We start from the raw sequence: 27942 nt of genomic DNA, 5'->3' as shown, positions 1-27942 counted from the left end.
GTGGAAAAAGTGACACTGATTAAATCTAATACCCGAGCGGTGACATCACTCCCCCAGATGAGGAGGCTGCGTCCGGATTGGACGGCGGCCGCAGCCAATCAGGGAGCACACACATGGGAAGAGTTTAAAAAAGATTCAGAAAAGTGTCGGAAAGTTGTCTGAAAGCTTCGCCAGCAGGTCCGAGCAGCACCGCCGCCACCACACCGACACACACAAGATACCCAGGGATTTGTTCTCGACTGTTCCGTGTGTCTCCTCCCGCCTCGGACTCAGAGCTGTAACCTGCTTCTCCATTTTTAAAGCCCTGCTCAGCTCCACTGTAAATAGACAGAACTACAGAGATGACAACACATTTCAGGAGCGGACCAGCCTTCGGTCTTTCTGCCGAGGTCAAGAGCAAGGTACGTTTAAAACTTATTGTTTTACACTATTAAAAACTGTATCAATATGAAGGTGCTTAATTCAGACACGTAGTAGCAGCAGGAGCATCGATTCTTCTGGAGGGGTCAAGGGTCAAAGAAGGCTAACGTTAGCTAGCATGATGACGTACACTGTAAACACCACTCCAGCACCGTTTGAATGTGTTTTAAATAAAGATGGCGTCCTTTATAACAGGAGACATCACAGAGGGGTTTGTGGTCAAGCGGTGGTTGCTGTGATATTCTGAGGTCCTTATATGGAGAAAGTTTGAGATAAAACCTTCTTCATTAAACACAGGGGTGGTAGAAGTACTCGGATACTCAAGTAAAAGTAGAAAACCCACAGTCTGAAAACACTCAGTTACAAGTGAAAGTCCATTCAAAATGTTACTCAAATAAAAGTATAGAAGTACTATCAACAAAAGGTACTGTTCTCATGATGCAGGCTCCTGTCAGTGTTGTTTTAGGGACTGTTCGTTACTTATGAGGGGAGGCGGTGGTGCAAAAAAGGGGGAGGCATGTCAAGTAATTTTTGAAGCACTGGGGACGGACTTATGTTTTTTATTTGGTGTAGGGGAGGGGCATACAACTTTAAATGGCTGTATTTTGTATTTAAATGCCCACCTTTAAAGAATACATACATGTTTTCTTTAAAATCGCAAATATATTTATCACAGTTAGAAACTGTACAAACTGAAATTATTGTTGGATTTTCACATTTCCAACAGTCCTTGAACACCTAATAATTTTTTAAACACTGGGAAGGGGGAGGCAACGGGTGGCTTGGTGGGTAGAGCAGACGTCTCATAAACGAAGGCAATGTCCTTGATGAAGTTGCCACGGGCTCGACCCCCGACTGCCTTCTCTAACAAAGTCAAAAAACAAAACAAAAACACTGGGAAGGGACTTGCATTTTTTATTTTGGCCTAGGGGAGGGACATACCGCTTTAAAGGGTTGTTATTTATTTTACGGCAGATTTTTAAAGAAAAAATGCAGGAATGTTTTCTTTAAAAATTGCCCAAATTGCACTATTTATCATAGCCAGATGCTGTAAAAACAGAAATTATCATTAGATTTTCACATTTCTGATGGTCCTTGGGCTCATCATGTGTGATAAAAGCTTCTGTCAGGAAAAAAAACAACAACTTTAAGATTAAAATACTGATACTTTATGAAAATCCCTTCATTCTATGTTGAAATGCTTGAAATTTTGCACAAAATGGACCGTTTGCACAAACTAACGTGAAGGCACAACACGAGTAAAAAGAGTAAATCTTAAAATTCAGTGACTAATGTATGGTGACGGGAGGATTGTGCATGCAGTCACTCAGGGAAGCTCAAGGGAAAATATTTGTAGCATCGAGGAGGGTCAATATAGTCACACCCAGGTCCAGCCCCTCCTCTAATAAATAAAGATCAGTCCCTTATGACAGAGAATTATATTAGTCAGTTTTAATCACTAACAAATACATGTAAGGGACTGTTCTTTACTTACTAGATAAGGGGGGTTGCTGGGGTGTGAATTTGTTTTTTGTTTTTTTGTGTACAAATGCACAACTCTCCTTCTACCAAAAGCTTGTTTTTAGATTTTTAAAACTTACCCTTTGATGTTTGAAAGTTAAAAGTTAAAGATGAAATCCTGGAGTTGAAGAAATCGTCTGTTTTTCGCTCTTGTCATGGTTGCTGGTTAGTCAGTGCAAACAGTTTAATTTTGGCCAAATTTTAAATGTAGAATAAAGTAATTTTGATAAAATGTCACTATTTAAAGCTCAGATTTTTTTTTTTTCCTCACAAAAGCTTCCGTCCCACGTGATGTGTTTAAGGTCTGTCAGAAATATGGAAATCCATGATAATTTCTGTTTTTACAGTTTCTGGCTGTGATAAATGGTGACATTTTGTTGTTGTTTTGCTTGTTTTTTGAAGAAAACATGTCTTCTAAATTGGCAGTAAAATGAATAAAGAAGAAAGCCTCTGTCTTTCACTCTTGCTGTGCGTGCTGGTTAGTCAGTGCAAACCGTGTAGAATAGAGTGATTTGATTAAATATCACTATTTTAAGCTAAAATTTGGTCACAGTTTTCCCTGATTGAAGCATCTGTCCCACATAATGCGTTTGAGGACTGTTAGGAAATTTGAAAATCCAACAATAGTTCAGTTTTTACAGTTTGTGGTTGTGATAAATGATGTCATTTTGCCGATTTTTAAAGAGAACTTTTATATTTTCTATAAAAATAGGGGTTTAAATTCTAAGTACAGCCATTTAGAATTGTATGCCACTCCCCTAAGCCAAAATTAAAAACGTAAGTCCCTCCCTAGTGCTAAGAAATTATTTGACACGCCTCCCCTTTTTTGCACCACCCTCTCCCCTCATAAGTAGAGGACAGTCCCTAATGGTTTTTCACTATCATAGTTCATTAATATGAAGCCACTTCTACATGTTTTTTTATACTACAGGTTAGATTAGAAGTTTAATACTCTGTCTAATATGTAGATGAGTTAAAAGTACAATATTTGCCTCTGAAATGTACTGGAGTCACATTAAGTAGCATAAACTGAAAATGCTCAAGTACATGTCAAAACTGTACTGAAGCACAGTGCTTTTGTAAATGTGCGTACTTACACTCCACCCCTGATCAAACAGGGCAGATGGGGCACAAACACTGACACAAAAATGTGCCATGTGGATTAACTCTCACCTTAAATTAGATTTATTTTTTCATTTGCCTGTTAAAGTTATTAAAAAGCGGCTGTGATGTGATGAGGCAACTCATTCCTGTGTGATTCCAGGTTGTTTAGGAAACGGCTCTGGGTACACACTTTGATAATAGTGAGGGAAGTGATTGTTTTGGAGGTGAAAGCGGGTCTTAGTGGCCAAATAATTGGTGTGATTATGACGGGGCAGGGCACTTAGCCTGGGAGAGAGAAGCACAAAGGGGGGTGAAGCTGGACTTGTATTGTATACAAAGGCGTAGCTTTGGTTTGAGAAGTGGAGGGACACAGTAAGACAGGGGGTCTGGGGACGACCCCCCGGGGAAACATTTAGTTGGTCATCATGCTACATTCTGCCAATGTAGTGCTAAATATTCTGCTCATCTGTGACATTTTTCGGAGTGTATATACGAGCAAAATCAGCTGCTGAATTCACGTCTCAGCCAGGATCTGACAGCTGGCCAAACAGAAGCATTTTGAGCATGATTGGGGTTAATAAAATCTTAAATAAGTGGCGGTGATACATACAGGATTTTGAAAAGTCTACAGTGAAACTTACACCACATATATTATATTTATATGTTATGTTATTCTTCTTGGCGGTAAAAAATCAAACGGGTTGAAACACGAGGAAATGTGACAGTTTTTTAAATCTTTAAATACAAGCTTGTTGGTATTTGTAATATCTCTAATATAAAGCAATGCTTTAAAGGCTGATTTGCAAAATTAAAGGAACATAACATAGACTGTTATGAATGTTATTGTGTGAGTGAGTGACATGGGGTCAGTAGAGACAGAAGCACTTGGATATTCCTTTGCTTAAACCACAGTAGTTGTACCACAAAGTAAAAATACTCCAATAAAAATGTTACTTAAGTAAAGTATTAGTAGCGGGGTGTACATGTCAGTGTTATGTTAAAATATTAGACTACTGTTAATATTTTTATGCACGTTGATGATGCCAGGAGTTGAGTTGAAGCTGCTTTTAACCACTTCTCTGATGATGATAGGTCCATACGTATATGGAATATGGCTGGAGAATAGATGTTGTCTTAGATTTTGGATGTTGTACTGTCGTAAGTGTTGTCTTTTCCAGTTTTCAAGGCCACATTACAGTAGAGTGATGTCATCTTATGAACTTAAATTTTATGTAAATAGCAGTTTTTGAAACACAGTTACAGTAAAACTAAACATTTTACAACCCAAGAAGGATAAACAAACTAAAATGTCACCAAAATAGGAGAAGGACAAAACTACAATCAAGATAATAAACAAGAAATCAGATTTACTTTATTGATCCCTGAGGAGAAATTCTGATTCGTTACAGTTGCTCCGGTGTAAAGAATAGAGAATTATACGAGATAAGAATATGAGAGGGAGAAAAGTGTGTAAATACAGAGCAATAAATAAAATAAATTGGACCTGAAATGTGCATTAAAATAAAAATAAAAATAAAACGTGCTTTATGCTACCGTGTTAAACACTAGTACTTAAGATAATAATAATTAAAATATGAACATAAAACAAAATCAATTTTATTCCAGCGGTTCTTTACCCACTTTGTCGTTATATTATCCACATTACTGATGATAATTAATCAAAAATATCACTGACAAATATTGTGAAAGCACCCAAAGTCAACCCTACAATATCATTAGGGTATAGGTACTGAGGTGTTTGGTCAAAAATATCATGATATTTGGTTTTCTCCATATCACCCAGCCCTAAACTGTAAAATATTAGACTGTAAATATAAATATAAAGTAGCACGTATAGTCACTAAAAGTAGAACTACCTCAAATTTAAGCTTGTGTAATCGAGTAAATATACTTGGCTGCATTCCATAACAGCATGGTGTTGTACTCAGCAACGTGTGAAAAAACACAGCCACATTTCTGAGCGTTTAATCCATCACCACGCTGACAGGAAGTGTTGATACAGCGATTGTCAGTAGAGTTTAGTGTTTTTCTCTCTGCTGCCTGTATCATGACAGTAGTGACTCTGTACAGTGGGATGAGTCAGAGCTGCTGACAGTCTGCTCAGGATGGGAAAGGTCAGCGTGTGAGTGTTCCAACTCCCCGATCATCATCATGATTATTGTCCTGGAGGGATGTCGCCTCTTCCCTGAATAGTGCCATCTCTCATCAGAGCTTTAATCTCACACAGAGGTGCACTGCACTCCACGAAGCCCACATTCCTTTCATTACTGCTCTTCAGCACTCCGCAGGCACAAATGGAGGTTTGAGTGTTCAGAGCTGGTCCGGCTGTTTTGTCGATTATGAACACAAGGGCGAGGAGAAAAGTATTTTCTGCCGAGTGGAGACAGTGTCAGGCGGGTAAATAAAATTTTTATATGGGTCCTATTAGGGCTTCATGGGTCACGCAGGGATGGTTGAGTTCCAGCGGCGTGACATCAGAGAACAACAGAGATGCAGCAGAAAGACTGACAGGTACATCAGCATAATCTAATGGCCTTTTAAGGAGTGACCGGGCTCTGACTTGGAACTTGAGAAAGTGTCCTTACTCTAAACAGTTTACATCCGAGTCAAGAATGACAAAACACTGCTCTGACAGAACACAGGTGCAGGTGCAGGAGACGGACGGTGCAAACAAAGCCGTGCCAGCAGCGGCTCACACAGTGGATCCATATGACATGATATGATGTCAGTGGAACTATTTCTTTGTTTGTGTGTGGAGGGATTTGCACTGATCAGTTACATACAGCTAAACGGGTAGATGTGTTTACACTCATGCTCTGTTCTCTGCTGTTGGAAATGTGCAATAATTCAAACAGCATGTGGACCAACACTTAGAGTGAGGCGATTAAACTTTATCTAAGAATTTAAAAGCTGGATTCATCAGCTCAGTGCACTCGGGTGCTCTGCTGCTACTGTTCAGCCTTACTTGGTCTGGTATGACCGGTAGCTCGTGGTGGCTAATGTTAGCAAATCTTGGCTACCTTTCAGTAGGTAGTGCCGTGCAACGGACATCACATGACATCACATGACATCACAGTTCACTGACTTTTCCCTACTTATGCTGCTGTTACACTTTGTTTTACTTTACAGCGTTTATCATGATCCTGTAACTGCCCACATTTCACCGGTTATGTTTCAGTAAATGTTGTCTTTTGCTGACAAAAACGATACACCTTTTTCAAATCCTCACTTTAAGCTAGATATGTTGTTTTAATACAGTAAAGAAGCCAGAATACAGACTGAATAAACCTACAGTGTTTTGTCACAGACTGAAAATTGATAAGATACAACTTTATTTATCTTGAGGCAAAGTTGGAGGAGTGCAATATACAAAGCCTAGAATAATATAGCGGATTTATAGAGATGCTCAGCTGTTGTGCGGTACGTCAGGATGACTTCTTCAAGCACCAAGATCACATTGAAGTTGGTGAAGGTGGCTTTAAGCAGTACGATGTCGTCTCTGCTCTGGACTTGGACGCCATGATGAGTACAATCTCTGCATGGTTGGACAACCAACCGCGGTGAAGTTTGAGAAGTCTCAAGGCGTCAGTAACACATTGGATACTCGTATCGTCCTAGAGTCTGACCATAAGCAGGAGGGTGCACACCTACGGACCTTTGATCGATGCACTCAGCCAACGTTACTTTATTTTCAGTCCATATCAAGAATGCAAAAAGAAGAGGTGCTAGGAACTACATGGCGCCAGACTTCCCCGGCTTCCTCACCGACCTCGTCTGGCTCATGTATTTGAAACACAAGAAGTTGTAAAAATTATAGAATTCTTTTTATAGCAAATCAAAAACCTTGTTAACAGTATGGTGCAATCCAATATATCCAACATATATAACGACAAAAACAGGTCACCACTAAGGATGGTTCTCCGTTCATACATTTGTTCAGACTGCACCTTGACCCATAACCTAAATAAATAAAATGCTTTTTATTTCCCGTTGTCTCTAAAAGGAGCACTGAGAGTCTTACTGTATAATAAAAATACTTTATAATGAGGCGTATGAAAAGAAGAGGAATGAAAATGAAAAAGGCCTGCAGACATTCCTGCATGGAGAAACACACACACAGGCATACCGTACTTGAGCTGATGTACTTGCATGATTCCTGAACTTTTTGGGGTTAAATGCTCTCGTTGTAAGTTGCTCTGGATAAAAAGTGTCAGCTGTAAATACAGTCGGAAATTGACAACATTTTTTATTGTAATAAGGAACTAGATTTAAAGGAGGAGTAAACAGGATTAAGTACATCAGCTCAGTGCCAGTTTACAGTAGGCTACTCGTCCAACTACGGAAGTATTGTGCTTATTTTAAGGTACTTATACTGAACGTGAGTGTTTCCATTTGATGCTTATTTATACTTACACACTACATTTCAGTTTTATTGTACTTTTTACTTTATAAAAAACATGATGCACTTAAAAACAAAAGAGAACCCGATGCATAAAAACAGATTGAACCAATAGTTTCCAACCTATTTTTCCTTGTGACCCCTTTTAACAAAAGCAGGCTGGTAATTGAAGATTCATCAGGTTTGATTCATGTTTATGAGTCAAAAATGGTTTCTAAATCTCAGAAAATAAGCAGTTCTGACTCCCAGAGAGGAACAACGCAACTAAATCAAACTCCGAGCTCAGCCACGCCGACTGGAACCTGTCGATGCCGGCCTGTCTTTATCAGACGTGGTTTGCCTGAGTACAACTCGCCTCGCTGTAAAAGGGCAGATTCTGGAAAACCCAGAGGGAGAGAGGGAAAGAGAGGTAATATGAGCCGGGCCAATCGGAGCAGACGGTCGGAGGCAGAGGGAGGAGAGTTTGGGAAAGCTGTTTCTCCCAAGTTTGGTGTGATGGCCTGGAAGCTACGCTATCCCTGCAGCTTTGAAATACTTGTTTGTGTTGGCTGCTGATCCCAGACTGTGAAGACTTATCTGCAGAACATTCAGGAAAGGGGGACAAGGGTGTGTGTGGGGGTGTGTGGGGGGGTGTGTGTGTGTGTGTGTGTGTGTGTGTGTGTGCGCGAGGAGGTGGGGATGTGGGGGGGGCAGCCTTAAACCTCATGCCAGAATTCAAAGTATTAGGGGCAAAGTGTTTTTGCCAATAAGGAAATACATGGAGAGAAGCGAGAGAGAGGCCCGTGTGTGTTTCTCCATGCAGGAATGTCCACAGGCCTTTTTCATTTTCATTTTTCGTCCTGTTCTTTTTATACGCCCCATCATAAAGTATTTTTTTATTATACAGTAAGACCTTTAAAGACCGTACAGTTACGGCGTACCGTCCCTTATGAGAAAATAATGCCTGGAACCAGGGTTAGTTTGAAAACCTGATGCTGAGCATGAAAGAGACATTGTATTAAAATTTATTTATGTATACGCAAATATTGTGTGTGTATATCGAGGGGTTTTGTGCTGTTACGTCACCTGTTTCTCTTGAATGCTGAAGACCAAGCTTATCTCATCTTACCTTAATTGAAACAGAGTGTGTGCATGAAGATTTGAGACCATGCCATATTCACAATGTTCACTGCTACTAAACCATCCCTCATACAGTTTCACCTTATTTTTCCCTTCCTTTATTTTCTGTCATGATGGAAATGGTAACGCTGTAACCTATGGATGGTATAATTACAGGGCTGATTAACAATTTTGGTATTTAGTAATCGGTATTCTTCCAATTATTTAATCCCAGTTAACTGCGACTTTAACTTAATCTGGTGCTTTGGGTATAGAACAGCGCCTGACACATAAAATTTGTTCAAGGAGGTTTTTATGTTTCCCTGTGATTCCCTCTATCACATGCAACAGAAACTGGAAATGTGCAGTACCCATAATGTGAAAAACCATCTGAATGCCCTGCAGGTGGAGCTTATATTTTTTTATACTTTTTAATACCTTGTTTTGTGCACTTTATCTTTTACGATTTATTATCCGTCTGTTTCTGACACGACCATTTCCTGGAACTCAAACATTTCAGTTACAGTCACAGAAGAATTTTTATACACCCAGACTGCGTACAGGTGTACAAATGGCAAAAAAAAGTTATCTTATCTTATCTCTTGATTAATGACACAAATTTTTCCAGGAAACTTTCTGGGGATTGAACGAAAACTACAAAACAGTAAAACAAAGCGTTTCCCTATGATTGAAAACACTACATTTGAACAATATGGAGTGGAATTTGTATTCGACCGGGCAATATTTGACATGATCTGATGCACAAACTCCACAAGAGTTAAAAAAGGCAAACTGTTTCTTTAGTCATCTGTTTTCTGTTTCCTGTCTCTCATGAAATTCATTGGAAGGACTAAACGCTTGCCACCAGAGAGTAGGCTTGGTCATGGAGAGTACGATGGGCTGAAGTCAGCTGTTGTTCTGTAACAAATCCAAATATAAAACAAAAGCGTAGTCTCATGTTTGATCTCTCAGTTGTGTTGTTAAAAATATCGATGCGTATCAACTCTGAATTTTTGGAATTCAGGCCTCCTTTTCTGCAGAATTGATACGCCAATACCAGCTGTGCCTATTTTTAATATTCTCTGCGACTAACCAAGAAAAGTAAAGCCATCATTGTCATGTTGTAGCCTTGTTGTGTATTGTGACAACACTATCTCTGATGTCGTTCCCTGTCCCCTCAGCTCGCAGGGAAGTACGACCCCCAGAAGGAAGAGGAGCTGAGAATGTGGATTCAGGATGTGACGGGCAAAAGGATCGGGGACAACTTCATGGAGAGTCTGAAGGACGGCGTCCTGTTGTGCGAGTGAGTGTGTAGACACTGATAGGACGGAAAGAAAGCACAGAAGCATCAGACCTTTTTAATCAAATTCATTTCTTTAATATCATTAGTCATTGTTTCGAAGTCCCCCTGAACAGCTGCTTGAATTGTGTCTCTCTCTTTTTGCAGACTCATTAATGTGCTCCAGCCAGGTTCTGTGAGAAAGATCAACAACTCCAGTCAAAACTGGCACCAGGTAATGCACCAGCTCTGTGGAAAGAATATAAGCCTTATTTGTCCTGCTAGTCTCAGAGTCAGGGTTGCTTTCCAGAGCATGTGGAACTTGGTTAGTCTACCGTACTGGCATCGAAAACGCAGAGTTTATTTACATTCCATAAAGTAGCTGCCATACCAAACGAAACAAATGTCAGTGTTGCTTTTATTAGGACTGAACAAACAAACGGTGCTCCTGAGACTTGATTGAAGCTCTTTCCAAAAATGCTCTCTGTCACATTAGCACTTGTAAATGAATGCATGTATAGTCAGACTTTATGACACAGTGAAATATTAAAAGGCAATGATCTCATTATTTTCTTCATAGTGTTCGCACCAAACTGTAATCACAACAATATGCTTATTAACTGTCTGGCAGAGAGTGTTTAGATAAACCGACTGACGTCATTTTCATGTCTGGACATTAAATATGAGGCCACAACTTCGCAGCTGGTTAGCTTAGCTTAGCAGACAGGCTGGAAACAAGAGGAAACAGTGAGCCAGGCTCTGTCCAAAAGAATCAAAATCTGCCTACCAGCACCTCTAAAGCTCACTAAAGCCGTGTTTCCACCAAAAGTTCCCAGAACATTAAATCCCAGGTTTATGAAACTAAAAGGTTCCCTCAGCCTGTTGTTATCTGCACTTCCACCGGAGTCTAAATATCCGTGAAGATTAGACAAATTAGTCAGCTGTATGAAAAAGCAACATGATGGGACGGGTGCTGCTGGCGGTTGCAGGGGTGAACGCACTCTGCAGCCTGCTGTTCAGTGTTCCCGCCCATTTCACACTGAGGAAAATAAACCTTAGGCTTTTTGTCTCACTGCAACAACGGTTACTGCTGCATAGTTGGATGAAGTCAGTGAAATGCAGAGGAGGGAAATGAAACTCAGAGCATCTGTCTCCGCAGTAAATCATCTGTTGAGTATTTGATGATATTTATTTGTGATTCAGAATGGAACCGCCACGAAACAATCAGAAAATAAAATTTATTTTCATCATTTTCTCTCTCATTTCACTGCGACACAGCACTGCAGCGCTGTCTCTGTCAGCTCGCTCATGCAGTCTCTTTTTCTCTCTGTTTTTAAAATGAGTCAAGAAGCCAACAGCAACTTTACTTTTAGTGTTCTCAAACAAAAGCCCCGTTTCCACCAAAGCAGTACGGGACAACTCAGTTTTTTCTGTTTCCACTGTGAAAAGTTGTGGATGGTACCAACAGAAGCGTTCCTTAGCGTCCCCATGTTTGGTCCCCCCTCTGTTGGGGTACCTAGCACACAGATCTGGTACTAAAAGGTGGAGCTGTGAACACTGCAGTCTGATTGGTCAGTAGAGGACGGTCACTCTGCTCAGGGCTGAGTTGTGTCTGGTTTTGAGGCTCATGTAACCACTGTTCATACTGTGGAGAGTTTTATTAGTAAACTGTAACTATAAAATGAAAGGATGTTTTGCTGCCTCTCACAGCAGCTGGAGTCTGAGAAAAAATAACTTCATTCACTGGGCAGACTGCCGGCAACTTTTAAGGTGGAACGTTAACTTGTGATGTTACTCAATGCATGATCCTCCCAATCCTCACTTGAAGGAGGGAAAAAAAAGCATCGCAGACAGTCGTTCCTGTGGGCTCCAGCAACACTAAACCCCTGAGCTTGCCTGAGAAGGACTAAATGCACAAAGCTGCTATTTTTAAATATCCCATGGAGAGAGACTCTCACTGCAGCCTGTTCTGTTTTGTTGTGAAAATGTGGGCGTGCAGCCTCGTTCTGTGGACGATAAACCAGGTGCAGACTGATAAAGGAGGAAATACAGTGAGTGCTGGACGGAGCAGTGAGTGACAACAACCCCGCCCACATTTAAGAGCACTGTCTGTGGTGGAAACACTAGGGTCTAGGTACCATGTCTGAAGGGTTACTGCTGGTTCCAAAGGTGCTGTACTGAAAGTGTTTGGTGGAAACTGGGCCAAAGAGAGAAATATTCTAACTTCTCGGACCTAAATCGATGCCAGCTGTTTCCCCCTGTCTCCACACTCTCCATCAATAGCTTCTGATCTATGATACAGATATGAGCGCCACATCGATGGAACTCTCTGCAACAAAGCGAATAAACGTATTTCCCCCACATGTGAAACTCTTCCTTTAATAGATGGAAATAGCTGCATTCAGAGTGAAACACAAGGGAACTACTCAGTCTGTATGTAAGATGCCAAATAGATGCTCTACTCAACTGGTTCCATTGTCTCCTTTTTTCCTCAGCTGGAAAACATAGGGAATTTTGTCCGTGCAATCACAGAGTACGGCCTGAGGCCACATGACATCTTTGAGGCCAACGATCTGTTTGAGAATGTCAACCACACTCAGGTCCAGAGTACACTCATCGCTCTGGCTGGAATGGTGAGGGCAGCTGCACACACTCACACACATTGTTACACCAATGACACATGCTGTAGGAAAGGCTGATACTGGTGCTTTACTCGCCGCTGATTGGCTCTGAATGAGAGGAGCAGGTGCAGTCAACAAAAAGCCTGCAGAAACCACGAGTATCAGTGATGATGTGCACAGTGTTGCAGCGATCAGCCTCCCTGTGAGAGTGCTTCGTGTTACACGGACCAGCACTACAATATGGCAGCAGCAGTATCATAATAAAAACAATATGGGGATGAAAAACACACTCGATTACCTCCATTTTCCCTTCTGTCTCTGCCACCTCTCCCGCTCAGGCCAAGTCCAAAGGTTTCCACTCCAAGTACGACATAGGAGTGAAGTACGCCGAGAAACAGCAGCGCCGCTTCGCTCCAGAGAAGCTCAGGGAGGGACGGAACATCATCGGCCTGCAGGTCAGAGCGGCAGACACCTGTACTCTATTACTTTGAGCTGTGTGTGAGATTGTAGATGGATGTGTCCAGAGATGTTCTGCTGGTAGAGACGGTTATCATTGTGCCCTCTGCTGGACTCAGCCTGAATGACAAATCTTTATTGAGTCTTCTCTAAATATTGGATGGGATTATTGATTCAGATGAGAACAGGTAAATGGAAACTGAGTATTGAAGCTTAAAAAGATCCAGGAAGACATTACAATGAGTAGCTTTCTCTAAACAGAGAGTTAGTATCTCGAAATAATGAGAAACTTTCTCAAATAATTAAACTTTCTCAAAATAAAAAAAATCTCAAAATAATGGGAAACTGTCTCTAATGACTCAACGTCTAAATATAATGAGAAACTTGCTCAAAATAAAAAATAAAGACTTTTCTAAAATAATTAGTATCTCATAAATAATGAGAAACTTTATCACAATAGTAAAACTTTCTTTTAATTAATGGTAAACTGTCTCAAATAATGACTTAGGATCTAAAAATAGTGGGAAATGCTCTCAAAAAAAAGAAATGATTTGTGTTTCAAAGATAATGACTTAGTATCTTAAAATAGTGACAAACTCTCTTAAAATAATGATTTTATAATTCAAAATAATGAAAAACTCAAATCTGAATCTCAGAATATTCAGAAACTGTCTCAAATAGTGACTTGAGATCTAAATATAATGAGAAACATGCTCAAAGTAGTGAGAAATGTTCTTAAAAATAAAAAAAACTTAAAGTCTCAGTATCTCTCACAATAATGAGAAACTTTCTGAAAATGACTTTATATTTCAAAATAATGAGAAACCTTCTCAAATAATGAAACTTTGTCAAATAAAAAAATAAATCAAAATCATGGGAAATTGTCAATAATGACTCAAGATTTAAATATAATGAGAAACTTGCTCAAAATAAAAAATATTTTTTCTAAAATAATTGGTATCTCAGAAATAATGAGAAACGTTCCTTTAATTAATGGTAACCAGTCTCAAATAATGACTTAAGATCTAAAAATAGTGGGAAATGTTCTCCAAAAAAAAAAAAAAAGAAAGAATTTGTGTTTCAAAGATAATGGCTTAGTATCTTAAAATAGTGACAAACTCTCTTAAAATAATGATTTTATAATGACTCAGTATCTCTCAAAATAATAAGAAACTCTCTGAAAATAATGACTTTATATTTCAAAATAATGAAAAATGTTCTCAAAATAATGACTTAGTGTCTCATGATACTGAGAAACTCAGAAAAAGACGAATTGGTATCTCAAAATAATGAGAAACCTTCTCAAATAATAAAACTTTGTCAAAATAAAAAAATATCTCAATCATTGAAAACTGTCAATGACTCATGATCTAAATATAATGAGAAACTTGCTTGAAATAAAAATAACTTTTCTAAAATAATTAATGTCTCAGAAATAATGAGAAACTTTCTTTTAATTAATTATAAACTGTCTCAAAATAGTGACAAACTTTCTGAAAATGATTTTTTAATTCAAACTTATGAAAAACTCATCTCAAAATATTCAGAAACTGTCTCAACTAGTGACTTAAGAGCTAAATATAATGAAAATAATGCTCAATATAGTGAGATATGACTGAGTTTCTCAAAATAATGAGAAACCTTCTCAAGTAGTGAGAAACCAATGACTTCATATCTTCAAATATTTTGACTTGGTGTCTCATCATGAGAAACTCAGAAAAAGATGAGTTGTTTCCTCAAAATAGTGACAAACTTTCTCAAAATAATGACGTATGATCTAAAAATAATGGAAAACTTTCTCTAAATAGTGACTGAAAAATATTGAGAACTCAGTCATTATTTAGAGATACTAACTCTTCACACAGAGGGTCTGTCTTAACGACTTACAGGATGTTTTTATTTTTCAGTGCCGCTGGCACAAATGGGATATGTGTGATTTATTTTCAGTCGTACAGAAACTTCCCAAAGTGACGACTACGTCCTCAGACTAACAGCGTATTTTAGATATTTAACTTGCTCCACTCTGCTGTGTCTCCAGATGGGCACCAACAAGCTGGCCAGCCAAAAGGGCATGACGTCTTATGGCACGCGACGCCACCTGTACGATTCCAAGATGGCCATGGACGCTCCAGTGGACCAGTCTACCATCAGCCTACAGATGGGCACCAACAAGGGAGCCAGCCAGGTGAGAACACACGCAACCAAAACTAAGGCCAAAACTATGTAACACCACACAACAATAAGAGAAACATACTTTATAACTAGTCTCGTGCTTTGATTTAAATTAAGTATAAATGTTTGTGTCGTATATTTACGTTACCTGTCGAGCACTTTTAAAACCTCTCCGTCTTCCCCCAGGCTGGCATGACAGCTCCAGGAACCAGGAGGCACATCTTCGACAAGAAGCTGGAGCTGGAGAACTGTGACACCACCACCATCTCTCTGCAGATGGGCACCAACAAAGTGGCGTCCCAGCAGGGCATGACCACCTACGGCCTGCCGCGCCAGGTCTACGACAACAAGTACTGCACCAACCCCACCGAGGCCTACTATAACAACGGGAGTGAGGTGTTTGACGGCTACAACCAGTACTCTGACTGAAGAAAACCACAGACGGCCTCACCACCCTTCCTCCTCCTCCCTCCTTCCTCTTTGCTTAACTTCAGACAACCAACCACAGCTGTCTCTGTGACGAGCAAACCTTCCAGACTGTTATTTAACACTGATTGACGTCATTGTCGTCTCCATTCCCCATCTTTTTTAAACATACTTTTACTCTTAAGAATTTATTGTTTGTCTTTCCACGAGTAAAAGAAAGAGTTTACGCTGACCTTACGTCAAAGATTTCATGCAGTGGCCAACCTCTGTATCTGTGATGAATTTTATTAACGCTAAAAATACCCAGACAACTCAGATTTATGACCTTTGCTATTTATAGATTTTTTTTTTTGCTACCGCTTTTTATACTTGCATTGTAGTTAGAGAACTGTTCATACCCCTCGCCTCACTGTCCACCTCCTCCCCGCTGTATCCAGTTTGAACACTGACAAAGCAGAATTTAAAGTTCCTCGAAACTCGAAAAGGAAACAAGTGACCGTGTTGGTGCTATTGAACTTTGACCCAGTTGGAACAGAGTCCACGTCCACGTTGGGGCCCCGCAGGCTCCAGGATTACCGCTCCTTGGGAAGGCGCTCCGGCTCCACAGACTGACCGGGGCCCGACGACGCAGGAGGACTCGCAGCTTTGTGTGGACATTGCTTTGTTTTGTGAGCACGTGCGCTGTCATGTTCACGAGCCTGCCAAATTACCCATCACGCCATTTTACTGGGCTAATTTCCGTGGCTTTGTGTGCAGCATGACACTTTGGTTTTATAAGGAAGTATTTGGAAAAAGTAGAGGGGTCTGTCAGATGTTTTTATAACGTAAAAGAGCAAATGTAGGTGTTGCGATAGGAAGTTTGAAGTTAGGGGGAACCAGTTTTTGTCCCGTTGTTTCCTCCATGCTTTGGGAAGCGTCCTGTACCTGCCTGATGCCTCAGTGACCTTTGGCTTTAGTGCTGTTGCTCTGTTTGCACTTTACCCGGCTTCACCTTGTAAGCAGTCCGCAGCAGTGGGATTTAAAGAAGTACATTTGCTCAAATTAGGGCTGCAACTAACGATAACTTTCACAGTCACTTAATCAGTCAGGTGTTTGGTCTTTAAAATGTCAGAACATGGTGAGAACTGTCGATCAGTGTTTCCCAGAGTCCAAGAGGACGTCCTCAAACGTCTTATTTCGTCCACAACCCGAAGATATTCAGCTTCCTGTCACAGACAAGTAAAGAAACCGCAAAATATTCACATTTAAGAAGCTGGAATCAGAGAATTTTAGCTTTTGTTTTCTTAAAAATAAGGTGATTAATTTGATAGTTGACAACAAATCTGTACTTAGGTAAATTGGAGGTACTTTACTCGAGTATTTCCATTTGATGCCACTTTATACGTCTATAAAGCACTGCATTTCCGATAGCTATATTGTTCCTGTTATTCCACTACTGTAGTTATTTGTCAGTTAAAGTTAATTTAAAAAATTAGATTTTAAATTTAGGTTATAAAATGATGAATAATATGATCACACTCACTGGGGCCATTTTCTTGCATTTGGTATTTTTACTTTTTATACTTTAGGTACTTTTTAATTCACACTTCAAATGCAGGAATATTTTTACTTAGTGGTATCGCTACTTTTACTCAGAAGTATCAGAGTACGTCATCCACCACTGTCAGCAGATGTCAGAGTAGACCCAAGTGCCTGTAGCCCCTCGCTGATAATTGCTAAGTTAATCATGTTGACTCTTATTTTGAAATTCCTGCGTCATACTGTTAATCCACCGAATATCTTGAATGTATTAACAGACAGTTTGAGGGGATTACTTTCAACATTAGAAGACAGAAATGTTTATGTCCAAAGTTACAGAGCAGGCTCAGGCACCTGTGGTTGAGTGGCACACATCGAAACCTCTGCATTTCTTTGTGAATTGTTCAGATTTATTGGCTTTTAATTAGCTGTTAAATAAGCTTCACGTGCTGAACGGGCCGACAGATTGGAGCTCCTGAGCTGTTCAGTCTCAGCAACAGAAGGCATCACAGCCATGATGTACGACATGTAGCAGCGTGCCATCTAGTGGGGAAACGGCACATGTACACTTACTGTATTTCCATTTCATAGTCTCAACATTCCCTTTGTTTAATCAAAAGTAGGAATGCAGTTTTTAGCTCCCTGTGAGACCCATGTTGCGTAAATGTATGATAACATTTCACCTTCATGCGTTGGCTTTGTTTCAACATTGTTCAAACTAAACATCTTTGCTAACCTTGATTTTTTTTTTTCTATATGCCTTTCACTAAACATGACATTTGTGCAATAAAAACACTTGAAAAATACGGTTCTGATTTTATTTTCTCATTACTGTCATTACCTAAAAATACACAGTCGATGTGAGGTACACAGAAGTAGTGAAATAGAAACTGCATGACAACAGAACAAATATATACTGGTGTAAAAAAACAAAGGTTGGAAAAGATTTGGCAGTTCAAAGAAACGTGTCGACCAACAAATAGTTTCAGTGCATTGTTAGAGGCAGGTTGGAAACTAAACGACGTGTCATAGCAACATATCGTTTTTATCCATACACACAAAGAATACCGAAGGAGGTGGAATGTTTGACACTGATGGGGTTCAGTCAGTTACATTTTAAACCTTAAATATTTAGTCCAAAAATAATGAAAATAAACTACACAAAAAAGAAAAACTTTTACACTGAGAACTGGGATGTAGACAAAACAACATGGCAGCCTCTGGCCCAGCCAGGGGGACGTGTCACGCTCAGCGAGCCACACTGTAGCAAAACTAAACTGTCACGCAAAAACGTAATACTTCTGTTCTTTGTGCAGATTTTGCTACACTGTGCTGGCTGAACAGTAATTTATTCGGACCAATCACTGGGGTGAAATACAAGCGAGTGAGGTTAGAGAGAAGGCGAGTCACAGGAAGACACAGCTATTGATTGGCTGCTTCACAGGCATCGATCCAATCACTGTAAACATCCACCGGCTCCGACAGATCTGACGGGAAGAGGTTTAGGGACATTACAAAAATGTGAACTTGGCTTTAAACCTGAAATTCTACTTAATGTGATTTCACAAGACTTTAAGGTTTCCCTCAGCCAGACAGGACCAAACCTGTCTGGCAGGCTGAGTCATTATTGGTCACAGGTGATGATAAATTCTGTTGCCAGTTAAAAGGATACAGGTTATAGGAGTCTGGAACTCCTCCAAGCAAACACTGCACGATATAATTCCTGTGTTTCGGGTTCGTTCCCTGGAAGAAAGTTAGAATCTTAGTTATGTTGTTCATGATACATTTCTCTAAGAGTCCCGCACCTTGTCTAACTTGCAAAAATAACGATTTAACGCTGCAACATTTTGGTGGCTCGACCTTCATCAGTTAACAATTGAGTACCTTCAAGATTTGGATACGTATTTTTTTCGGGAATGCAAGTTAACAACAAGGACATTTATTCTCAAGCACGCTGTTACAGCTGTGTATGTGCTCTGTGCTGCCGTCCCTTTTCCCCCTCCCTTGTAGATCTGCTCAGGTGTGCTGCATTACCTAACGAGGTGCAGCACACCTGGCATGGAGGAGATGCTTTAAGGTCCTGACACACCAAGCCGATGGTCGGGCCGTCAGTGAGCGTCTGTCGCCCTAGTTAGTTGTGATGTGTCCCACACTGTCGGCCCTTCGGTGTCGGAGCTCGTCGGTGAGAGAGATCACTCTGATTGGCTGTTCAGGTTTTATTTCCTCGCCCCTGTAGCGAGTGAATCTGCCTGTAGTGAAACCGGGGCTAACCGGTGCTTCCTCCTCAGGCTCCACTTCACTCAGCTGCCCCACAGACCCGCTGCTTCTTCACACTTTAACCTGAATAACAAACCGGAGCTAGCTGGGAGCGGCTAGCGGAGCGTTAGCCGCAGCATGACCAGAGGGAAGCACAGCCAGTTAGCCTCCGCTAGTCTCTGAGCTAGCCCCGGCTCTCCGTTTGGATCCAACCGGAGCACCGAGCCCTGGTTTGTTATTCAGGTTAAAGTGGGAAGAAGCAGCGGGTTTATCGGGCAGCTGAGTGAAGTGGAGCCTGCGGAGGAAACACCGGGACCGTCTGGATGTAATAGTCCGTGGAGGTGCTGCGGTGCTCGGCTGCACAGATAGGAAACCCCTCGGCTGACAGGATGTACCACTCTCTCACTCCGCTCTCTCTCACGCAGGCGCAGAACGTACGTGCTACTTGGCCGTCGGATGTAGTCCGTGTAGTGTGTTCCAATGCAACTGACACAGGGCGACGTGAGGCGACGTAGACGACGCAACAGTTGGCAAACTCACAGACAATCCTACCTAAGATGGCTTCTCTTTGTTACAAAACTGTTTGTGATGAAGGTCTCGTCACCGAAACGTTGCATTACATCGTTATTTTTTAGTCACTGTGTGGAAGTCTTTTCTACAAGTTTTATTCTTCTTGTCCCACCTGTTTGAGAACAGATGTGCAAAGTATCCCTTTGCTTTGAGTTACTTACATTTTGACATCGCAGGACTTCTCGTGGTTGCAGAATGGGCAGGTGAACTGGACGTCCAGGTTACCTGTCATTTTTTTCTTTGGAGGTGGCTTTCTCTTTGACTTCCTGCGCCCCATTTCTAATGTTGTATATCTGCGGAAAGAAAATAACCATTAATATAACGGTTATATTTTGTTTTCATCAGCTATGGGACACCTTCACACGCACTTGCATGTTAAACTCTTCCCCACAGAGACGCCAGAGTAAGGCGAGGCAAGGCAAGTTTATTTGTAGAGCACAATTCGTACACAAAGTAATTCAAAGTGCTTTACAGAACAAGAAAATGCATTAAAATCAGAATACAAAATAAAAACATAAATAATCATTATAAAATGAACTTTAAAAGAGAAGAGTGCAGATAAGATCCTTTCAGTCATATGCACAGTGAAATAGAGCTGTTTCGAGCCTAGATTTGAACATTGTCAGAGTAGAGGCCTGTCTCACATCTTCAGAAAGACTGTTCCAGATTTTAGCTGCATAAAACTGGAATCCTGATTCCCCATGTTTAGTCCTGACTCTGGGCACCAGCAGGAGGCCGGTCCCTGAGGTCCTCAGAGTCCGAGATGGTTCATATGGCACTAACATGTCAGAGATGTACTTTGGTGCTAGGCCGTGGAGAGACTTGTACACAAGCAGAGCTGCTTTAAAGTCTATTCTCTGAGCCACAGGAAGCCAGTGTAGAGACCTGAGCACAGGACTAATGTGCTCGTACTTCCTGGTTCTGGTCAGGACCCGAGCAGCAGCATTCTGGATGTACTGCAGCTGTCTTACAGCCCGTCTGGAGAGGCCAGTGAGCAGGCCGTTACAGTAGTCTAACCTACTAGAGACAAATGCATGGATAAGTCTCTCCAAGTCAGGCTTAGACACTATACCTTTGATTTTGGCAATGTTTTTTAGATGGTAAAAAGCTGCTGATGTTATTGATTTGATGTGGCTGTTAAAGTTCAAGTCTGAGTCCATTATTACCCAGAGATTTCTAACCTGATTTGTAGGTTTTAGAGAGAGAGACTGGAGGTGACTGCTGACACTTTCTCTTTGTTTCTGTGGACCAAATACGATGACTTCAGTCTTGTCTGAATTTAGCTGGAGAAAGTTGTTTTGCATCCACACCCGTGTATGTACCTGTGTGTTTGTTTTTAATTCATGTGAATTTCCAGTCTCTTTGCCGAGCAGGCTGTTTCACTGAGTCACAGTAGGTACAGCCATTTTTCATTGTTTTGCATCCACACTATGAAACAACAGAAATAGAAAACTAACCCTTGTGTTATGTCTAGTAATGTCTAGATAGAAGACAATAATTCAACGTCATAGCTAATCAGTAAGGGACTGTTCTGTTCGGTTATTTATCAGAGAAGGGACGTGGCTGTGGTGTGACTTTGTTTTTGATTTGATTTGATTTTTTTTCCCTTGATGCTACAAATAGTTTCCCTTGAGCCTCCCTGAGTGACAGGGAAAATGCAAGACCCTCTCTCCACCATTAATTCGTTGTTAGATTTTAAAAATGTATACTTAGATATTTGAAAGTTAAAAGTTGAGGACGAAATACTGAAGTTGAAAAAAGCCTTGGCTTTTCACTCTTACTGTGCATGCTGGTTAATTTGTGCAAAACTTTAAATGAGACATGTAGGATAAAGTGATTTTGAATAAATATCACTATTTTCAGCTCAGACTTTGTTTGCTTTTCTCTGTCTGAAGTGTTTCGCATAACATAATGTGTTCAAGGACTGTTGGAAAAGTGAAGATCCAATGATAATCACTGTTTTCACAATGATAAACGGTGTAATGTTGACGAAACCGTACATGTTTTCTTTAAAAATCAGTGTTTAAATAGAAAATACAGCAATTTAAAGTTGTATGCTCCTCCTTTAAGCCAAAATAAAAACATACAGCACTCCCCTGCAATTAAAAATATATCTGACCTGCCTCCCGCTTTTGCACCACCCCCTGCCCTCTCATAAGTAACGAACAGTCCCTAATGGCTCACCTTGCTCACAGGCAGGTAAGATCACTGGACCAAAACTAACACTAACGTTACTGATAATGCTGCTCCTTCTCCTCGAGGATAATAACAAAGGTTGCCTCCGATTTAAAAAGTTTTTGAGTTTGAGTTTACAACTCAATCTGAGCCAAACAAATCAACCTAAACACGATCAGAGCTACATTCACACTGAAGCGCCAAAACCGCTACAGGCTAGCATGCTAGCTCGCTAACAGCTACTAGCCTTTCGTTTAAGACTGAATGAGATAAAACTAGCTTTCAGTAAATCACTTGGAGTGCTGAAGGTGAAAGCGCAGAGCGCGTGTCGTGTGTTAAATGTCTTCTTATTTCGCATTTGTAAAAAATGATGCGACTGTTATCTGTCTTACCGGAGGGATGTCTTCTGCAGCGGAGGATGCTCTGTGTATTCGATTTCATCCGGGTACTGCAGCATCTCTCTGGCTCTGCTTCTGATTGGCTCGTTGGGGATTTGACTGGTTTGTGATTGGCTCAACTGCGGAGACTGACAGCATGTGTATCCAATAGCAGAGCTCGTTTTTTAAGTTAACGCCCTCATCTGGTGATGCGGCAAAAGTTACATCCTTCAAATAATAAAACCCCAACCCCTCAAAATAAAATAAAATAATTGATTAAAAAAAACTAAAGCAATTTAATTAAAATAAAATATATTATTTGAAATAAAATAAAATGAAATAAAATAAAACTTAACCATGTTGCAGTTATACTAAAATAATGTTTTAATTGTAATGCTACATTTTAATTAAGATACTACTGAATATAACATGTTGTATATTATACATCTATATATTAATGTTTTCACAAAATTAAACATAAAACTAATTAAAGGCTTTTTAAAACATAAGTTTTAATAAGTGATTTAAAAGATGTCACTGATTCATTAAGATTAATTAAGATTCATTGATTCATTACTTTGTGTTACTCTGATTGTTTCATTTGCTCTAACTCAGTGTAATCTACAGGGCAATTAGTTGCTCTGTTAGGGCATATAGCTGCCAACTTTGCTCATCTGCTTCAGTGATGGTATTTTATCTTTATTTTATTGTTATTGTTCCTTATATTTCTTAAAATTGCTTCACTGTTTTTGCTTGAATCCCACACTGTGTTAAACATAAATCACTTTGTCACTTTGTTTTGAGAAGCACTTCATAGATAACGTTTGATATTATTATTATTTTTGAAATCCCATATTTATGAGACAAAATGGTCAGAAATCAAGCTCACTTTATTGCACTTTATCAATGAATTTAAACAATATAACACTATCTTATCTAAAGTTAAAAACAAAAAAAGCTATTACAACCTTTAAGTTATTAAATGGATTATAATATTCTGCATATAACACAAACTCTGGTGATGTAAAATGTACCTTACATGTATTTTTTGTCTTTTCTTTTTTTTGTTTGTTTTTGCTTTCTATTTATCTATTTTTTTGCCCTTGCATATGGACATGTGCACAATAAAGGGAAAAATAAATACTACCAAACCCAACATATTATAGAGCACAATTCATACAACAAGATACAAAACAATGTGCCTCAGACAAAGATATAAAGCACATAAAGACTGATGCAAGAATTTAAAACACATAGAAAGGTTTACTTAAAAAATAAAGTTTAAAAAAGGCAGCAGATGTAGAGTTGAGAGAAGATGATGTTGAGCCATCCCGTGATTCATTTCTGAAATGCAGTTTAAAGATTGCCAAGAGGACTCAGATTATCAGGTGAAGCAGAGATACGACTGATATCGATTAATATCATTAATTTTTGTGCTCATAATCAGCTCAGAAACCGTGAAAATGATAGAAATGTGCTATCAAAAGCCTTCATCGTCGTCTGCAGGTAATGGGTTGAGATGCTGCTGAGAGGAGCTGAATGATCTCCTGTGTGATGTGTGTCCATAGGTCCTGTTCTTTGGGATGCAGCCACGTCTAACCTTTTACTGTGCAGTAATTGTCTGACTTCAGGCCAAAAAATATCAACACAACCCTCGCCCAGGTGGAGCAACTCCAGGAAGCACTTGCCAACAAATCAATTAGCCTGAATTACCACTTCTGACATATTGTGGTGCTCTGTATTGGCAAGCGAGGTCCAACCTGCACTTTGCCTCAGAAAAGTAGAATTAAATAAATGAAGATAAATCCCATTTGGCTCTGCTGACATATAAAAGGAAAAATTCTCTTTGGATTATCCAGCTGAGATAAAACAAAACCCACTAATTAAAAGTTCCCCCAAAGAAATGATGAAAGGTCTGAGCCACATCTTAAGGTTGAAATGTGGTGAACAAAGTCTGTGTGTAGGGGAGGTTCCTGCTGCGCCACACAGCCACAGACATAAATGAAAGCTTCTCAAGTGGAAATACTCAAAGAGAGTGCGAGGATGGATGAGGTGCAGGAGGAGAGTCGCTGTTTCACATGGTGGTTTTATAAAAGACACATGCTGGGATACAACTTCTCAGGTCTGAGTTAAAGAACATATAAACTGTGGCACCCCTATACTAACATATGAGGAAATAGAAGCGTATAAAATTATTTACACCTAAAACAAAGGTCCAGACAAAAATAAATATTCACCAGAAAGAAATTACAGATGACATTATGTGATGTGAATTTTGTTGAGAGGAAAATTTGGATTTTGAGATACTCCGTGTGGTGTTGTTACAGTCAGATATCAGAAGGAATTTTACTACAACATTTATCTGATTGCTGTGGTCACTGAATACTTTGCAGAGTGAGATTCATGCAAAACACCTAAAATATTATCTGTTGTTAGACTTTAAGATGGCAAGCTGTGTGTAGAGACCTGGTCACATAAAATTTCATTTGTAATATTTATAACAATTTTTTCTTTTGTATTTATCTTTATTTTATATTTTAACCTGTCAAAAACATTGAAGCTATAATAAGCTAATAATTCTTAATTTAATGGTGTGTGCAGCCACAATTAGCATGGTATTTGTGTTTTAAATTACACAGCATGTCAGCATTATATATCTTTAGTAAGTGGTTGGATTATGCAAATAGGCCAGAGATGTTATGTATAGTTAGATTTCCAATGGCTGACTGTGTATAAAGACCTAGAAATACATCATTAAAATTTGATTTGTAATTATTTTTATTTTATTTTATTATTTTGTTTTATTATTATTATTTATTTATTTTCATTTTTTTTTAAACCTGTCAAAAAAATTGAAGCAGCCTTAAATTTATATGGCTTGCTGTGTATAGACACCTGGACTACCAGTGCTGAAATTTATTTATAATATATATAATACTTTCTGCTATTTACTTATCTTGCTGAGGCTACATTATTAATACTGATTTTTTTTTTTTAACCTGTCGAAAACATTGAAGCTATAATAAGCTAATAATTCTTGATTTGATGGTGCATGCAGCCATACTTAGCATGGTATTTGTGTTTTAAATTACATACCATGTAAGTATTATATGTCTTTAGTAAGTGGTTTGATTATGCAAATAGGCCAAAGATGTTATGTATTGTTAGATTTTCAATTGCTGATCGTGTATAAAGACCTAGATATACAGTACAGGCCAAAAGTTTGGACACACCTTCTCATTCAATGCGTTTTCTTTATTTTCATGACTATTTACATTGTAGATTCTCACTGAAGGCATCAAAACTATGAATGAACACATGTGGAGTTATGTACTTAACAAAAAAAGGTGAAATAACTGAAAACATGTTTTATATTCTAGTTTCTTCAAAATAGCCACCCTTTGCTCTGATTACTGCTTTGCACACTCTTGGCATTCTCTCCATGAGCTTCAAGAGGTAGTCACCTGAAATGGTTTTCCAACAGTCTTGAAGGAGTTCCCAGAGGTGTTTAGCACTTGTTGGCCCCTTTGCCTTCACTCTGCGGTCCAGCTCACCCCAAACCATCTCCATTGGGTTCAGGTCCGGTGACTGTGGAGGCCAGGTCATCTGCCGCAGCACTCCATCACTCTCCTTCTTGGTCAAATAGCCCTTACACAGCCTGGAGGTGTGTTTGGGGTCATTGTCCTGTTGAAAAATAAATGATCGTCCAACTAAGCGCAAACCGGATGGGATGGCATGTCGCTGCAGGATGCTGTGGTAGCCATGCTGGTTCAGTGTGCCTTCAATTTTGAATAAATCCCCAACAGTGTCACCAGCAAAACACCCCCACACCATCACACCTCCTCCTCCATGCTTCACAGTGGGAACCAGGCATGTGGAATCCATCCGTTCACCTTTTCTGCGCCTCACAAAGACACGGCGGTTGGAACCAAAGATCTCAAATTTGGACTCATCAGACCAAAGCACAGATTTCCACTGGTCTAATGTCCATTCCTTGTGTTTCTTGGCCCAAACAAATCTCTTCTGCTTGTTGCCTCTCCTTAGCAGTGGTTTCCTAGCAGCTATTTGACCATGAAGGCCTGATTCGCGCAGTCTCCTCTTAACAGTTGTTCTAGAGATGGGTCTGCTGCTAGAACTCTGTGTGGCATTCATCTGCTCTCTGATCTGAGCTGCTGTTAACTTGCCATTTCTGAGGCTGGTGACTCGGATGAACTTATCCTCAGAAGCAGAGGTGACTCTTGGTCTTCCTTTCCTGGGTCGGTCCTCATGTGTGCCAGTTTCGTTGTAGCGCTTGATGGTTTTTGCGACTCCACTTGGGGACACATTTAAAGTTTTTGCAATTTTCCGGACTGACTAACCTTCATTTCTTAAAGTAATGATGGCCACTCGTTTTTCTTTAGTTAGCTGATTGGTTCTTGCCATAATATGAATTTTAACAGTTGTCCAATAGGGCTGTCGGCTGTGTATTAACCTGACTTCTGCACAGCACAACTGATGGTCCCAACCCCATTGATAAAGCAAGAAATTCCACTAATTAACCCTGATAAGGCACACCTGTGAAGTGGAAACCATTTCAGGTGACTACCTCTTGAAGCTCATGGAGAGAATGCCAAGAGTGTGCAAAGCAGTAATCAGAGCAAAGGGTGGCTATTTTGAAGAAACTAGAATATAAAACATGTTTTCAGTTATTTCACCTTTTTTTGTTAAGTACATAACTCCACATGTGTTCATTCATAGTTTTGATGCCTTCAGTGAGAATCTACAATGTAAATAGTCATGAAAATAAAGAAAACACATTGAATGAGAAGGTGTGTCCAAACTTTTGGCCTGTACTGTACATCATTAAAATTGAATTTGTAATTATTTTTATTTTATTTTATTTTAATTCATTTTATTTTATTTTTTATTCTATTTCATTATTTTATTTTATTTTATTTTATTCATTTTTTATTATTTTTTATTTTATTTTATTCATTTTTTATTATTTTTTATTTTATTTTATTCTTTTTGTATTCTATTTTATCATTTTATTTATTTGTTTTATTTCATTCTGTTCTATTTTTATGTTATTTTATTTTATTCTATTTTATTTTATTTTATTTCATTTTGATTTATTTTATTTTATTTTTTAATCCTGTCAAAAAACATTGAAGCACACATCAATTTAAATAGCTTGCTGTGTATAGACACCTGGACTTACAATACTGAATTTCATTTATAATATACATGATACTTTCTGTTATTTACTTATCTTGCTTAGTCTACATTATTGATATGTATTATGATTATTATTATTTTACATGTCAAAATATTGAAACAGACTTAAATTCAAATGATAGTCATAATAATTCCAGGGAAGCATAGCCTCGAGAACAATTTCACTTGATTTAATAATGCAGCCATAATTAGCGTGGTGTGTGTGTGTGGTTTAAATTGCACACAATGTAAGTATTATATAACTTTAGTGAGTTGTTATGTGTAGGTTAGGTTTTCAATGGCTGCCTGTGTATAGAGACCTGCTCAGACATT

The 27942-nt window shown here is 39.3% G+C and overlaps 3 protein-coding genes across 5 annotated transcripts in view; 2 read left to right on the top strand and 1 right to left on the bottom strand.

The window, feature by feature from the left end:
• The window catches only part of tlcd4b (TLC domain containing 4b), a 154810-nt gene that overhangs the window by 51034 nt on the left and 75834 nt on the right, over nt 1–27942 (top strand). The window lies entirely within an intron of this gene.
• Nucleotides 122–17802, top strand: cnn1b (calponin 1, basic, smooth muscle, b). Of its 2 annotated transcripts, none has more exons than XM_049560783.1 (7): nt 122–401; nt 9745–9866; nt 10011–10077; nt 12338–12475; nt 12802–12918; nt 15078–15104; nt 15278–17802. In XM_049560783.1, exons 1-7 carry the CDS (start codon nt 342–344, stop codon nt 15518–15520), a joined length of 774 nt encoding a protein of 257 aa, XP_049416740.1. In that variant the 5' UTR covers nt 122–341; the 3' UTR covers nt 15521–17802. The 2 variants fall into 2 exon arrangements, with proteins under 2 accessions (XP_049416740.1, XP_049416739.1); XM_049560782.1 differs by having other exon boundaries at nt 125–401; nt 14958–15104; nt 15278–17799.
• Nucleotides 17999–22476, bottom strand: elof1 (elongation factor 1). Its single transcript, XM_049560819.1, has 4 exons — nt 22429–22476; nt 20023–20154; nt 18708–18778; nt 17999–18522 (listed from the first exon to the last, which is right to left on the bottom strand). The coding sequence occupies exons 2-4, from the start codon at nt 20136–20138 to the stop codon at nt 18458–18460; spliced, it is 252 nt and encodes an 83-aa protein (XP_049416776.1). The 5' UTR covers nt 20139–20154; nt 22429–22476; the 3' UTR covers nt 17999–18457.

Source organism: Epinephelus fuscoguttatus, linkage group LG19 (genome assembly GCF_011397635.1).
Source record: "Epinephelus fuscoguttatus linkage group LG19, E.fuscoguttatus.final_Chr_v1".
In the NCBI taxonomy this organism is placed as follows: domain Eukaryota; kingdom Metazoa; phylum Chordata; class Actinopteri; order Perciformes; family Serranidae; genus Epinephelus; species Epinephelus fuscoguttatus.
Note: the sequence above shows the minus strand (reverse complement) of the source record. Positions and strands in the feature narration are given on the sequence as shown.